Raw genomic sequence first — 16,747 nt, forward strand, 5'->3', positions numbered from 1 at the left:
AGTGTGCCAATACATTCTCCTAGGTCAAATGTCAAGTGCTGTTCATTTTATGGCCTAAATATGTTTTTTTTTACTGTTTTATAAGTTTGAAAAAGGCTTTATCCACAATCAAGTGGGGTCATTTGACCCCAATACTTTGATAATAGATTTGCCCTGGCTTTTTTTTTTTTTTCAGCTTAGTTTTTTGAGTTTCACCCTCTATTTTTGTTTTTTCTTTTCATATTTGTAATTTTTATCTGTGTCCATTTATGTGTATTACTGTTATTGATAGTAAATGAATAACAATCATATTTTGTGCTTTGAAATTTTGTAAATCATATACTGCTTTGAGTAATTTTTGTTTAAAATTTTAATATTAGGTATTGGATGCACTTCCTACTGTCGAGTTAGATCCTCCAACCATTTCAATGACTTTTGGTGTGAATGACTCTCCACTGGCTGGCAAAGATGGAACTCATGTAAGTATTTTTTAAAATCATTTTGCAGTATTCAACTTGCATTTGCTCTGTAGTAACCCTTGTACTAAACATATTATCTCACAAGCGTGAATCACGAATCTACTATTTTCGAAGAAATTGGATCATGTTAATCATCTGATTTTCTGTAGGTTCTATGTGAAAAATGAACACTGCTGACCTAATTGTGTTTTTAACTACCAACTTTTGTGGTGATTTTACCATTGTGCATGTCTTTATTACAAGTGAATACCAGATTTAAGTTCAAAATTCATCTTTTCTCTTTGTGCTCTGGGTGGGGCAGTGTGTGTGTATGTGCGGGGGGGGGGGGGATTATGTCAAGCTATTATATAAGATTTTCAAATTCTTCATTTTTGACTTCTTTTAGCAAATTTTTGCGGATCAGACAAAAAACCAGGGTCCTGGTACTCACTAGTGATTGGTTGGGGTAGTGGGTTAGCTCACCTTGAATAGGAGTACGTTTTTGTTAACTTAGGTTTTTTTTTTTATTTTTTATTTTTTTTTTTATTTTATTTTCTCTAATGGAATATGTTCATCACTCGTAATTCTACTTTTCATTTGATGGAGTTTTATTTACCAACATAAATCGTTGAATTATCATATACTCCCTTATACAATGCATATTTCGTTGGTGCTCCAAACTAATTATTTGTGCTTGGTGATCTAAAGGTTTGCTTGGATATTAACTCACTTACTTTTGTATTTCGTGTAGTTGACTGGTGGAAAAATTGGTGATCGGTTAATGGCAGAGGCAGAAACCAATCTTGCAATTAATGTAATCCCTACTTTATCAGAGTCATTTGAAGTACAGGGAAGGGGAGAGCTCCAACTGGGTTAGTACATGTGTTGTTGTGTGTGTTTTATTTCAATTCATTTCTGTCTAGTAGTTGACTTTACAATTTGCTGAATGTTTCTACACAATTTCACATCTCGAAACTGCTTTTGATCCCAGTTTGTAGATCCTTTTCTAGATAAGTTTTCTAATATTTTCTTCGCTGTGTCTCTTGATTCTATTATTTCTTATTTGGGCCCAAACAAGCAATTCATTTCGTTGGGAGACTTGGCCAAAAAGTTTCCGCTTTCAGTTGGGTTTTTTTTTTAAGGCCATATTTAGAATTGCTTATCTGATCTAATTTTTGTTTGATTTTATCCTTACCTAAATATGTTTGGATTATTTTTTTTCTTCTTTCAATCATCATATTCAACACCATTTTTTATTTATTTATTTTTGTTATTGTCGCCATATTAATATTAGTACTAATTAAGTAAACTACCTTAGGGTGCGCCTGGGTTGGGTGGAATGAGGAGTAAAAGTTATGGGTTGGAATTATAGGCCTAGATAGAGGCTAAATTGTAACTTTTTACTTTCCATATGAGAGTAATACATTACCCTAAACCACCCCTCTCCCCTAGGGTAACAATTACCTGAGTAACACTTCAGCCTAGCCACTAGTCTCACTCTCCTCTCTTCTCCTCTACCCTTTTATATTCTCTCTTTCTTCCATGGGAATTCACGATTTTCATCTTGTAATTATTTTTGGTTTCTTTTGTCAAATTACTTTGATTTCATAGATAATAGCTGCAATAGTTTCAGAATTTCTCTTCTTTTGGTATTTTGATGAAGCTTTCATTGTTAAATTTTGACTTCTCTTTCATCAGAAAATCATCTATACCTTATGGAACCATGGACTAAAGGAGATGATTCGAAAAAATCCTCCATATCAAAAGCAGAAAATATTAATTAATGTTGTAATTGTTATTTATTATTAACATACCAAACTTTCAAAATCAGGAAATATTACATCATAAACTTATTGTACCTATTTATAGTAGTGTAAATTGTTGTAATGTTAGGTCATGGAAATATGTGACATTTGTCTTCTACTGGAGTTTTACTGACTTTTTCTATCTGTGTTCCCAATACAGGAATCTTAATAGAGAATATGAGGCGTGAAGGATTTGAGCTATCTGTCTCACCACCTAGAGTCATGTGAGTTTATTTTGTTTTATATTTATTTTATTTTTATTTTTTTGTGAATGATGATTTGATTTCTAGAAAATGACGGTATATGTTGTTAGCTACCTATTTTGCTCTACTAGATTAATTCCCGTGTGATCAGATTTAACTGAAAAACCTATGAAAATTTTTCCTAATATGAAAATATTTCTACACTGGTCATAGGTGCTTCATTATTCTTAGATTAATCCACTTACGTTACTTCATTTTTCTTAGTATGTGTATCTATAATTCTATAGTAAATGAAAAGAAAATTGTGGAATGGAATGAATTTCTTTCATTGGGATACTTTGAATAAAGTTACATTGGTTATCATATTTCACATGAATTCAATTCAAAATCATGCTTTTGTAGATTTATGTAGATGGCCAATTTAATTATAAAAACCTCTATATATTAAACCATGTCGAGTAACTTTTTTTGGGTGGATTGATAGTTTCGAACCATTTAGTCGTATTTTAATTAGCTAATAACTTGTCACCAAAGAATTAAAATTTAAAAACCATCAATATACTACTTCCTCCGTTTCACTAAAATTACAACACTTGCCTATTTGTGTTGTTTCAAACTAATTGCAACACTTCCTTTTTTGACAACTTTTACAGCTTTTCTCACCTACTTTCTTCATACTTGATTCAATCTTTCCCTCTCCTCTTCTCTCTATCTTCCTTAAAAAAAAAATAATACTATTACTTTTAACTTTTAGCACTCTCTATCCTCTTGCATTAAATAGATTGCCCATTACAAGTGTTGCCATTTTAGTAAAACAGAGGAAGTGCAAGTGTCCTTTATAAACTAGTATCAAATGTGATGATGTACAAATTAGTAGCAAATGTTGATGATGGTGTAGTGTTAAATTTGCTGCAATAGGATGGTATTAAATGAAAATTGCTCTAACAAATGTTAAAATAATGCAAAAGAGGTGTTTTGGCCCTGAAATTCAATGTATATATACAATCTTGAGAATTATCATTTAATATTGCTTATAATATTGTCTTTTCAATTGCTATATGTATTGCAAGTAATGATCGAAAATAAAATTATAATATTACATTAGTCATAATGCACTTTGTGCAACTCAAATCCACATCATTGATTTGGAATGGCTTGGTAAAATGGCTCACTTACCTGTGCTGACATGACCCGACATTGGCACGGGTACAAAATCCAGGTCAGATCCTCCATTTGTTACTTAAAACACAAGTCAGAGATTGCCATAAATCAAGGACAGAGAAAGAGAGGAAGGAGGGAGATAGAGAGATATTGTCAAGGATACATCAATGGCTTTAATCATGAAGGAGGTGATTGCTAATCTTGTTTCTCAATCGTTTCCCCTCTCTCTCTATAGAAGGAAATGGACACACTTCGGCAGGAAAATATTGCATGATTAGCTGCCACCTGTCAACATTGACCTATGTTATAGTATTAGTATCTAGATTCTTCTTTTAAACAAAGATTGACCCATCATTTATCTTGGTTTCCATAAGCTGCAACCTCACCTAAAGCATTTTCTTTTTAAAATCTGCTTCTTGAAGAATTTTTTTAAAGTCCCTAGTTTCATAAAAGGTAACTACTTCACCATTCAATATGTCAATATTTAGAACAGCATTAAGATCCCCAAATTGCAGCCATGGTGAATCTTGGAACCCCAAAGCCTTCCTTGCCTATTTTCCTGTGCTCAACAGTATGCCGTCTGTAAACCATAGTACATTAAGCGGGCAATGTATAAATTGCTCATGAACTGATAAAGTATTTAAATTGGTTTCTGCAATCTTCCTGGCTATTCATAATTATCTCACCATTTTCACTGTCTACCAAACCTTTTGTTTATTTTGGTACTTCTATGTATCTATTGCTGCTACCACATTTCAGGATTTCTTGATCTCTGCAGCCTTGTGGGGCTGCTTCTAGTAGTAATCACCATCGCTGCCATGTTTCACTTCTTCGAGCATAGGATCCACAGTAGTAATCATTTTTTATGCAGGGAAGATTGATTGATGGATAGATTGTACAATTATATACTATCTTAGTAGAGTATGGATTCACTGGTTTAAGAAAATATGTATTCCTATTATCAGTGTGATTAAGTAGGATTTATGATGATTTTGACCCCATATCTTCTTGTCTCTCAACTATTTTTTTCTTTTTCTGTCTGTGTTTGGAAATTCACCTTATTTCTGCTATAGGTTATTGATGATAAATTATTTATAATACCATATGATGCAATGGTAACTCTTTTCCCTTGTTACTATATGGTAGATTGCTAACCAACTACTTTGTCTGCTGAATCAGGTATAAAATTGAAAAGGGTGAAAAACTTGAACCATTGGAGGAAGTAACTATAGAGGTAATTACTATTGTTGTCTTGAGGGAATGCACCAAGAGACAGTTTTCCTGAGAAAAGTGGTTGTCTTATGGATACTTATTATATTCTTGTTCCAGGTCAATGAAGAGCATGTGGGTTTGGTCATGGAAGCTCTATCTCATAGGAGAGGTGAAGTTGTTGACATGGGACCTGTGCCTGGTCATGCTGGGAGGACTAGATTGTCAATGATATGTCCATCAAGGTTGGTGATTTATGATTTTTTTTCTTAATTCTCTGTTAAAATAGGTCCTGGACCTTGGGAATCAGCCTTTATGTTTTATTTGGGTGTTGGGCCGCCGCGGGGGTGGGGGGTGTTTAACAAAATATGTCCTAAATGTTTAGAACTCTATTCCTGTGCCTTGTTACAAATTGCTTTCATGGACTGCAGTCATCGCTGAATTTTTATATTCCCCCTTTTATCTGGCAATGGGGACATTTAGGACATATTTTGTTAAACTGCTTTGTCATTATGGGGAATTGTTGGACTTGACAAAGGCTACTGATATCCATCATTTCAAGACAATGTGGGCAAGATTTGAACAAATTACCAGGTCATAGTATTGGGGTTAGAAGAATTAATAGTAGAATCAGCCGTCATCACAAACTACCGGCATATAGCAAAATTGTATGTTCTATACGGCTAAACACCACTTTGACCATTAGTGTATCCTAGAGATTAGTATCTGTTTTTGTGCTATTAATCATTAATCTTTTTGTCTGCATTTGTCCATATTTCAAGTTTATACTTGTGTATTAATAGGGTTGCTGTTGAATAATGTAGTGTTATGACATTCATTTCCCACTGATTTTCCTTACAAGACTTCTCAGTCCTTTATGTGATGGAGTTTCATTTCATATGCTTATCACACGGTTAGATGTAGGGGTGAGCACGGATCGGATATCCGATCCGAAATTGGATTTCGGATCGGATATCTGTATCCGAAAAATCAGATATTTGATATCCGAATCTGATCCGAAATTTTTGGATATTCGAAATTTTCAGATCGGATAGTTTGGATATCCAATATCCAACCCATTTAATAATATGTGTTTTTTACCGTAATAATATTGTCATATTACTTAAATTAATGGCAAAATTTATTATTTTTGTAAGGCAAATTGATACTTACAAGCTACAATTGACATTCATGACTGCAAAATTAAACTCACAAATTTTCAATCTAATAACCCACAAATTTTGAATCTAATAAAACACAAATTTAGAATATAACTATACCACAAATTTCAGAATATACAATTGTAATAGACTAACATTAACAAGGGTAGTTTGGGAATTTTAGTACTTTTAGGTTAGTAGCCCTTATTCCTAACTAAACCTTAGTATAAATAAGGGATAGTGTATGCATTAGCTATCATGTGAATTGTGAGGAAAAATGTTGAGAGTAGTAACCTCAAGTTACTAGGAGAGTGATAACCTAAAGTTATCAAGAGAGTGATAGCCTTAAGCTATTAATCTATCCTTTTGTATACAAATTCTGCCATTATTAATCTAAATTATCAAGCTTTTATATCTTACTTAGTCCTTAAATTAGAAAATCCTAAGTCAGTCCATAACAACAATCAAAGATAACACTACTAATTGAAAGAAGAAACAAAAAAACCCAATTGACAAAAACCAAACATTAATTTGTTATAAAATCCAAAATCAAAGAACTAGAAAATCAAAGAATCCAAATGACCAGTGTACTAGTTTTGAGGACGAAGGCGCGAAGGAGACTTCTGGTGTGCTACCGGTTGAGGAGGTCTACCAGTAACTCGGTGAGCAGATGGAGATTTCAGGTGCGTGAAGGAGACTACCGGTGAGCGACTGAGTGAGAGGGACCGGTGTTCTATGGAGGAAGACGCACTACCGTTGCAAGAGGAGGAGATCTGAGAAAATGGGTATGGGAATGGGATTTGAAATCTGAGAGGAGAGAGAGAAGATAGAGACTAGGGAAAGAAGAGAGAGAGAGAGAGAGGCGGTGGGTGGGGGTTGTGTTTTAAGGGAATAATATAATGGTTTGGATTTTGGGACTTTTAAGAACTTGTACTCATACACTTAAGAAATAGAAAATGAAAGCAAGTCACCGATATCCGATAAACTGATATCATATCCGATATCGGATTTTGTCAGATCGGATATGCATATTTTTCGGCTCGGATGCGGATCGGATTTTCGGAATTTCAGATAGTTTTGCTCAGATGTTCTCACTGTTAAAAAGCCTAGTAATTAAAGACGGAAATGTTTAGAAATGCAGATAAGAGTTATAACTGCTGTATGTAGTGTTACAAATTCATCTATGTTTTCCGGATTATGAGAAAGTATATATATTTACGTTATTATGTATCTAGCTGTGCTTACAAATTCATCTATGTTTTCCAGATAATTCTGTTTGTGGTTTAGCTGTGCTTAAATCTCTTCTTTGATGTGTAGAAGAAGAGAATTTGACAATTTAGTATGTGTAGTAGGTAGCAGTAGTTGACTTCTAAATTTTCCTTGTACTAGTGTTGACGGTACATTTATCTTGTGCATGGACAATTTATGTATCGAATCAACCATTGCAATGTTCACTTTCACAGAAACAAAGTAGGAGTCTAAATTATTCTTTATTATGATGTGAGATTTCTTTTTTAGACATAATTGTTGCTCGACTTTTCATTTTTTTACTGTGCAGATAATCTTAGTTATATGGTAATGTTTCAGGGGATTGGTTGGTTATAGAAGTGTGTTCTTCAGTGTCACACGAGGAACTGGATTCATGCACAGGGCATTCCAGTGTATGTTTTGCTAACTCTCTTCTATGTTCCTGTTTGCTGTAAATACTAGATTCTTTTGACGTATATATGTGCATTTTTGACAGCTTATGGTAAGCACCGAGGTCCGTTAGGGAATGTTAGGAAAGGAGTATTGGTAAGTTATTCTTCAATCACTGTTTTACAGAATCTTAGCAGTAGTTGTTACCTTGGGGATTACATTTGCAGATTACTCTGTTCAAATTTGTTGTAAGCTAAAATATACTTTCTCCGTGTCTATTTACTTGACTAACATTCCTAAAATAAAAATTTCATATTACTTGACCCATACTATATTTGGTATGCCATTGGTTGACATAATTTCTAAATTACCCTCATAAAGTGTATGTAGAGACAACTTTTGGGGGTAATAAAGTAAATTACCACCCAAAAATGTAACCATTTTCGAACTAAACACCCGTTTAATTTTTTATTTTAAATTACCACCCCTTAAATTAAATAAATGCTCAGATTACTACCCATTTAAAAAAATCCGGTGGATTTTCCGTCTGTAGGCCCCACCTAACACTTATTTTGACCCTTTTGATTGATTTTTTCCCCGATTTTTCTCTTTAAAAACTCTCTCTAAACTTTAATTCACATTTCGTTTACCAAATTCTACCAAATTTCAAAGAGAAAAATGCTAATTGAAGTTAGGAGAGCGTTTTTAAAGAGAAAAATTGGGGAAAAAATCAGTCAAAAGGGTCAAAATAAGCGTTAGGTAGGGCCCACAGACGGAAAATCCACCGGATTTTTGAAATGGGTGGTAATCTGAGCATTAATCTAATTTAAGGGGTGGTAATTTAAAATAAAAAATTAAACGGGTGGTTAGTTCGAAAATGGTTACATTTTTGGGTGGTAATTTAAAAATTTTCCTTAATTAGGATTTATTTTTGATTAATTATTTTTTACAAAAATTCAATAAACAATTGTGTATAAATATATATATAAAAAGGAACTTGTTACAAATATCTCAGCCACTCCCTAAGTACTACCCTGTACCCACTACAAGCACCCCTCCCCACCCGCTCCTACCACCCCTCCCCACCCGCTCCTACCACCCCTTACCTTGGGCCGGTGACCCCACTCCCCTCCTTTTTCCCGATCCACAACATCCCATCCCTCCCTGTCCCCTTTCTCACTTCCCCACGTCTCCACCTTGACACCTAACCCTCTTTCTTTCTTCTATTTCGCTCTAATTCGCCGGAAATTCGCCCCACAAATTACGGGACTGAAGTCATTTTTTGAAACTTCACCAGAATCCGACTTCCCTATCAAGAACTTTCCTTACGAGATCATCTAGGTTGGTTAAGGGTTTGTTTTCGGGGAAGGGGGTGGTGTTAGGGTGCGGGAAGTGAGAAAGGGGCCGGGAAGGGGTTGTCATGTGTGGGGGTAAATGGATGGGGGTTAGGTTGCCAGTGCCGTGAGAGGGACGTGGTCGCCGGCGGTGACAGAGAGGAGGTGGCAGTGGTGGACTGGTGGGGAAAGGGAGCGGGTGAAGATTTTTTTTAATTTGTTTGTTTTATGTAATTATAATTAACTTTTAATAAAAAAAATTAAAAAAATTTGATAAAAAAATTGATTTCTTTAGTAGGTTGTAGGTCATTGGACCTATTGAAGAAAATACCCTTTAAAACTTGACTTATTTTGAGCTGATTAATAACTTGACTTATTTTGAGCTAATCACTCAAAGGTTGGCTTATTCTTACAAATTTTCCTATAGTTTATTTGTGGGTAGTTCTACTCAATTATTTTTTGTTTTTATAAAGTAAATCTTAAAAAAAAGTGTTAAAAGGTAATTTTTTTTTTTTTTTTTTTTTTTTTTTTTTTTTTCCAATAGTGTCTACATAGTAGGTTTAACAAAAATTTCTGTAAACTATTAATAGACAACTGAAATGTTCTAAACTATAATCAGAATAACTTAAGTGAATAATATGGTTAATTTTACACCAAGTAGTACTTGTTTAGTGGTAAAGATTGCATCTCACCATAGACACTTTAGGTTGTGGATTCCCTTACCCTCCCCCCCCCCCCCACAAGGTTTTTGTCCATTTAACCGGGTTGAGTTAACTTGTGCGCATTTTCTAGTGTTAATGGCTCTTGTGATTTGAAGGTTAAAAAGTATTACATATCTTGATCCTGATTGTATTTTACTTTATTGCACAGGTGTCCATGGGATACGGAGCTATTACAGCTCATTCACTGATGGGTTTGGAAGCACGTGGGATCCTCTTTGTTACTCCTGGGATGGAGGTTATTGTTCTGTCTCTTTTATAAAAAAGATTATTGGTCCTCTATATTGCTGTCTTATGCTTGAAATATTTTTGCAAATATAAACCAAAATAATTGACTTTTTTGCTTGCCATCTGGAATTGAGGGTATTGAGATACCATCAGTTTTAGTTTGTTAGTCTATTGCTGTTACTCAAACACGGGTATGAGTGTTGGGTGTGGGTACATATCCAAGTGTATGATACATCAAGGATGATAATTTCAGACCTGGCAAATGGGTCATTCGGGTCGGGTTTGGGTCGGGTCGATTTGGGTTTCGGGTCAACTTCGGGTTAGGAATCGGGTCCAGTTCAAGACGGGTCAATTTCGGGTCAAGTATGTTCGTGTCACATTAAATGTTCGGGTTGTTTTATTTGAATTAAGCTCAAATCAATAATTTTATACGCATTATATATTTTGTTTGTTATAACAAACCCTATCAATTCAGTTTATGAGTTTATCTACGATTAAAGATGAACAATTTGAGTTATTTTTGGTACAAGACATTTTAAGTTCAATTATAGGGTAATTTTAGTTCAGGACATTTCGGGTATCGGGTTTGTTCGGCTCAATTTCGTGTATCGGGTCTGTTCTGGTCAAACAATTCGGGTGAATTTCAGTCGGGCAAACTTTGGGTCGGGTCAGCTCAGCTCCGGTGTCGGGTCAGGATCGGGTCAACTCCATTTTCGGTTCGGTTATGGGTTGGGTCGGGTCGGGTCAGTTTCGGTTTCGGGTCATTTTCGGTTTCGGGTCATTTTCGGGTCACTGTTTTTGGGTCATGGGTCGGGTCATTGGGTTTGGGTCAGAATTGCCAGGTCTAGACAAGCATAAATGGATCATATTTTGGAAGGTCTTTCCACATGAGATTTAATGTAATATACACACATTTTCGGCTGACTTGTTGATTGTTAAAAGGCTTATTTGAAGCCCATTTGTGAGCACATACCACTAATGTTCTACTTTTCTTTCCTTGATTTGAACGTTTTCTTCAATGACTGGTTCAATCTAGTTTAAGTGTCTTAGGTGAGCATTAAAAGTGTCAGGTAAGGGTTCCACACCCATGTCGGAGTCGGTATGAAGAGTCGAAGTAACATATGTTGTTAGAAGTCAAATTTGAAGGCTATCGTTGGCTGGTTCATGGTTTAACGAGTTCTACTGCAATATGGAATTTACTTCAATTAGCATTGTGTTACTCAGGTTCAGGGGTAAAAGTAAGAGTATTGAACATTGTGTCTATTTCTTGTGCATCTACCACAAAATACCACCTTAAAGTAGCAATATTTATCAGATTTAGTGAAGTATTCTGTTGATAAATTACAAATGTACAATGGAGAACCTGAATGTTCTCCGGGACTTACAGAGGGTCTTTTCCAGAAAATGTTGAAATGAAAGAGGAACCTGATTGTCTTCTCAAGGTGGTTATTAGTATAGCAAAAGACTGTCAAAAGTTAAAAGAAGTAAATTAGGAATCATGTACATCGTAGGCACTAGGATATTCCACATTGTATACCTGGATTGTCCTATGGCAGCTTTAACTTGGATAATAGAACCTTTCTCTGGCAATTGCTCTTATTTGTTGGGAGGTAAGTAGTGGGGATACGAATGGGTTTTGGAATTAGGTTTTATAATCTATGTATGTTTGTATATAGAATTGCCTTCCAGATTAGCAGGCCCACAAAGTATCTGCACTTACAACAAGAGTAGTGGAGATCGTAACTTTTGCCCAAATCCAAAGAACACAGATGAATGGAAAAAATGTATGTGGTGTATATTATTGGGTATTGGTGTATACTTGATTGTAGGTTAACCCCCTAAATAAATAGGCACTGGTTGAGCAATACTTATGGAAGAAAATAAATTGGGAGAGGAAAGTCGTGAGTGAAATGGGCAAGAATCAACGAACTCTGAAATGGCTACTTAATGAAGCTAATAATGGCAAAATTATTATCTTGAAATCAGCGAGTTAATAATAAATAAGACAGATTCCTAAAATTAAACAGACCCACAGCCCGTGCCTTGCCATGAACCTAGCCCAGCTGGTGCATGTGGTCAACCAATCAGTTTAGCGGTTTAGCCCTTTACCAAACAAGTTGTAATAAACTCTCCTTTATGAATAGTTGAAAATATTGGTATTCTTTTCATGCAGGTAGATTGTGGTTTATCTCTCGTTGGGATGTGAATTTGAACTCATTGAATTTCCAACACATTGTGTGGCCTATGTATATGGTTGCATTCTTGTGTCAGATTGGATTGACATTGGATACAATCCTTCAAATCCAAGTCTGAATATTGGGTTTATCTCAGATGCTATCAACTTGAAATTATTGCGTTACCTTGATAGTGACACACTGACAAATGACACATCATTGATTTAAACCATTTGAGATTATGCACATTGGGAAAAAAATGATTCATCTTTTCAATTAGGGTCGTTTGGTTCGCACGGGGTAAACGAAATGGAATGAACAAAGAGATTCAAAGAGAATGGAATGAAAAACCATTCCATATAATATGTTGTTTGTTATAAAAATAACAAAGGGAATCACCACTACCTCAACACCACCTCAGCACCACCACCACCACCACCACCACCACACAACCCCTTTCATTCACTTTCCCACTCCTCCAACCATCCCACCGCCAGCCACCACCTTGTCAGACTCCTCCGGATTCCGTCGCATCTCCTCCATCCCTCCCCTCCCCGGTATACCTTCTTCTAATCCCTTTCAATTCAAACTCCAGAAAACCCCTATTAAGAACCCTAATTATCCATCATCTCAAACCCCAGAAAACCAATATTAAGAAATCCAACAATTTCACGTTTTTCTTTCAATTCGAACTTCACTAAATCGAACAATCCCTTTAATGCACTCGTTTTTCTTCAATCGAACTTTGCTCGTTTTTCTTCAATTCAAACTATGCTTGTTGGTGGGGGGAAGGTTTTTCGGGGAGGGGAGGAATGGGGGAGGTGCGACGACCTCCGGCGAAGGGTAGGGGAGATGCGAACAAGGGCAATGAGTTCCAACGAGGGGTCGGGGAAGGTTTTCGTAGGAGCTGCGAGATTGCCGGGGGTCAACGAGTGGCGGGGGAGGGGCGGCGATGATGGCTGGTGGAGGGGCGTCGAGGTTGCTGGATGGTGGCTGTGCGTTGTGGGTAAGGTAGAAGGGTGGTGGCTGATGTGGGCATGGTGGTGGCCAAGGAAAGGGAATGGAAAAGTCTAGGGGGGGGTGGGGAATCAATTTAGAGTGATTTTGGTAAACTCAAAAATCAAAAAGGGTAAAGGTAATGATTAAAAGTGACAAACAAACAACAACAAAGGGAATGATGCTTGTTCATTCCCTTTCCCTTTGTTTATTAACCCCAACCAAACGGCCCCTTAATATCTTGCTTTTGTATCCCCTCTCCACGCTGATGGAATGTTTATTCTTGTTTGCATTTGAGCTTCTTCTATGCCTTGATTGGCTTGTTAATTTGTGTTGACAAAATTTTGAATGCAGACATATGATGGCATGATCATTGGTGAACATTCCCGTGATTCAGATCTTGATGTAAGGGAATTTAACTTTTTTTTCCCCTATGATTCTCTCTCTCCCTCTGCATTATATTTGCATTAACTTTAACTGATGTTGGGATTTCTTTGTCACAGGTTAATCCTGCCCGGTGTAAGGAGCTAAACAATATACGTGCTGCTTCGAAGGATGAAAATGTGAAACTGTCACCTCCTCGCCTTGTACGTAATCCTAAACTGACCCCATCTTTCAAATCTTTATCATTTCTCCTCTAATATGAAGTTTGGAAGTAAATTGTGATATTGCTTTTTCTCTTGGCAAGAATAAATCTGTTAACCAACATGATACATTTAAGGCTATAGGTGTTTTCTTAGCATAAATCGATGTGTTATGGAATCATTTTGATTTGGTTGGTATTTTTCTCTGTTAAGCTGGTAAATGAAAAAGGAGGTGATAATCCCTGTATTACTGATGCTATGAAATTATGAAAGGTGTATATGCCGCAATATTCCTCCTACCTGCATGTATTAAATCACTTGCTTTCCAAGGCTCATTTTTTAATGATTTGTTGACAAGGGCCCACTTAGGCTGCAATCTCCAAATTGTCCTTGTTTGTATGCCTCGCCTAAGTCATTCACATAGTTGGGTAAGGTGAGGGAAGCTGGTGCATCACAATAAGTGAAACCCTTCAGCAGATTATTTCACATATTACTATTGTTATTGAGAAACTATCAACGAATTTAATGTAAGACTGCAATCAAACTCCTAAATGATATTTCTAGTTAAGTCAGTGGTATTTTGCTTTTGCCAGAGAATGTTACTGAAAATATTTTACTGTTTTGTTGATATCCGAGCTCGTTGTCCTTATCTCCAACAGAATATAAAGGAGAAAAAAAAAAAGTGGGACTTCAAAAGTTGAAATACTACGTATAAGAGTGTGGTTCACATTAACAGTTAGAATATTTAGGCAAGTCTTTGACATTTGAGAAAGACTAAGATATATCAAATACGAAGTAGTAGATTTGAATAGAAATTATCATCCTGAATGTTCATATAAAATTTTGGCTGTTTGCTTGAACTGTTTGAAATCTTGATGTGGTTTGCACCAGAAGGTGGTATAAAATGGCTTGGGTATAAAACAAGGAAAATATGCGCACGCGCGCACACACACACACACACACGCTCCCCCCAAAAATAAGCACACACACGCGCACACACACACACACAAATGTTTGAAGGTAAGTGTTAACAGCTCTATGATTTTGCTTGCAGATATCTCTAGAAGAAGCAATTGGTTATGTTCAGTCTGATGAATTGATAGAGGTAAGCTGAATTTTAGCTTAGCTGATACGATGATTGGAAATCTTTAAACTTCCTCTCCATTTTTCTTTTGCAACACAAAATATTATATAATTATTTGGAAGCATATTAAATAATACTCTGATACGTAGTATATTCTCCAAAAGCTTGCTATTTAGGACTAAATTCCACAAAATTTTGGATTGAAATTGGTTTTAGAGAACTTAGCCAGTATATTTGGAGCGGATATTAATTTGGAAAAAAAAAAAAAAAAGTCAAATTCAGTACTCCTAAATTCCTACTAAAAAATATCAAGATCTGTGTGCTGGATCTAGTTCTTTTTAGACTGTTGTCTTATGCAAATGTTTATTGACTTGTTGTGCAGGTTACCCCCAAATCTATTCGGCTAAGGAAAAAATATCTAGACGTAAACAAACGCAAAACAATGAGCAAGAGGCCCAAGGAATAAAGACTAATTGATACGCAGTAATTAGTAGAGTTATGAGACTTCGCTTGTACGTTGTTGGGCAAATTCTGTAGGAAGCGCCATTTAATGGAAGCAGAGTGAGGAGCAGTGAGCTTTAAGCCTAAGGAGTGAGGACGAAGTTCCTGACCTGTTCCTGTTTCATTTATATTGGGGATCACATCTAGTAGTGACCAGTTTTTGGCTTAAGATTTTGTTGTTGATTTATAATCAATTTTTGAACTCACTGAAATGCAATCCATCTCTTGTATCAATTTATGGCAATAAATATTCAAACAGGTATATATGTTATGTATACATATAAAAAAAAATAGTGATATACAAGTTATATTTTGGACATTAGCAGGAATTTTGTAAGTTATTAGTGTCACATTGTCACGCAATGAATTTTATTAAATAAAAATGATTATCAATTTATCGTGAAATTATAAAAAAAAAAAATAATAATAAAAAAAATTACGTTAATGTTCATTAAAAATACTGCCATGTTCATATTTAACAAATGCTTGTATTTTTTTATTATTATTTTTTTTGAAAGAAACAAATGCTTGTAATGATATTACCAAATTCTAGTTTTAATGCTCTATCTTAAAAAATATAACTTCAAATTCAATATATATAAACAAAAATATGAAGATAAAACAGAACATTTAGGTTTATTTAAAATGCATGTATGTTTAGAATTTGTATTTTATTTTTAAACCCTTTTGATTATCCCAAATTAGACAAATAAATTGATGTTCATTATCATTAAAATGTTTATTATATGCAAATTGATGTACATATTTATTCGTTAACCAGAATTAATTTATGTTCAGATTCTAACTCAAATGTGCATAAGAAACATATAAAATGTTTAGACATATAAATTAATAGGTTTATAATTACAAAATTCTAAAAAATTATAAAATTACTTAAATCATAAGCAAAGTATCAAATGTTCAAAATATAACTCAAATATTCCATTTAATATCAAGCCACATCCTCCTCGACACCCAAGCACATTCATACATGCTAAGGTATGAGCTGTCACTTGATTTTGAGCTTACAAGTGGCTTTTTAGGCTAGGCTTTGAATGGAGTCGCCTCTAAATCAAACCACCATGGGACAATCATTTTAAGAAAGAAAGAAGAAGACAAGAAGATTAGGAAATTGGAATTTGAACGTTGAATGTTGCTTAACGATGTGCTTTGGGTAAAGATATTGATTTGAGGATTTGATTACTCCCGTGGTTTGTTTATGTTTTTTTTTTAAATGCTGCACTTGCCTTATATTCTGATCTGCCTTTATTTTTTCTAAATGACACCACTTATTATTTTGAAAAGCTCTTACATCAATCAATCAATCATCAATATATTATACTCTCTCCGCGCCTCTTATGTTTGTCACTTTTGTAGGAAAATCATGGGAATTAATGTGGAGAATGTAAAGTAATGAAAGTATATGAGAAAATGAAAGAGATATTTTCAATTAAAAAAGTAATAAAAGTAGATTAGAAAAAGAAATTGAGAGATTTTAGAGTGTAAAATATTAA

General features: G+C 35.0%; 1 protein-coding gene across 3 annotated transcripts in view; it reads left to right on the plus strand.

Annotated features, from left to right (window-relative positions):
* The window catches only part of LOC110689982 (GTP-binding protein TypA/BipA homolog), a 52,028-nt gene extending 36,476 nt beyond the window's left edge, over positions 1-15,552 (plus strand). For all 3 annotated transcript variants that reach the window (XM_021866797.1, XM_021866798.1, XM_021866799.1), the window contains 12 exons: positions 360-458; positions 1,189-1,309; positions 2,403-2,466; positions 4,786-4,840; positions 4,936-5,060; positions 7,563-7,636; positions 7,720-7,769; positions 9,818-9,904; positions 13,419-13,469; positions 13,568-13,651; positions 14,703-14,753; positions 15,115-15,552. In XM_021866797.1, coding sequence (XP_021722489.1) covers positions 360-458; positions 1,189-1,309; positions 2,403-2,466; positions 4,786-4,840; positions 4,936-5,060; positions 7,563-7,636; positions 7,720-7,769; positions 9,818-9,904; positions 13,419-13,469; positions 13,568-13,651; positions 14,703-14,753; positions 15,115-15,198 — 945 coding nt within the window. In that variant the 3' untranslated portion in view covers positions 15,199-15,552. The remainder of the gene's footprint in view (positions 1-359; positions 459-1,188; positions 1,310-2,402; positions 2,467-4,785; positions 4,841-4,935; positions 5,061-7,562; positions 7,637-7,719; positions 7,770-9,817; positions 9,905-13,418; positions 13,470-13,567; positions 13,652-14,702; positions 14,754-15,114) is intronic.
* Positions 15,553-16,747: the final 1,195 nt, after the last annotated feature.

Source organism: Chenopodium quinoa, unplaced genomic scaffold (assembly GCF_001683475.1).
Source record: "Chenopodium quinoa cultivar QQ74 unplaced genomic scaffold, ASM168347v1, whole genome shotgun sequence".
Lineage (NCBI taxonomy): Eukaryota > Viridiplantae > Streptophyta > Magnoliopsida > Caryophyllales > Amaranthaceae > Chenopodium > Chenopodium quinoa.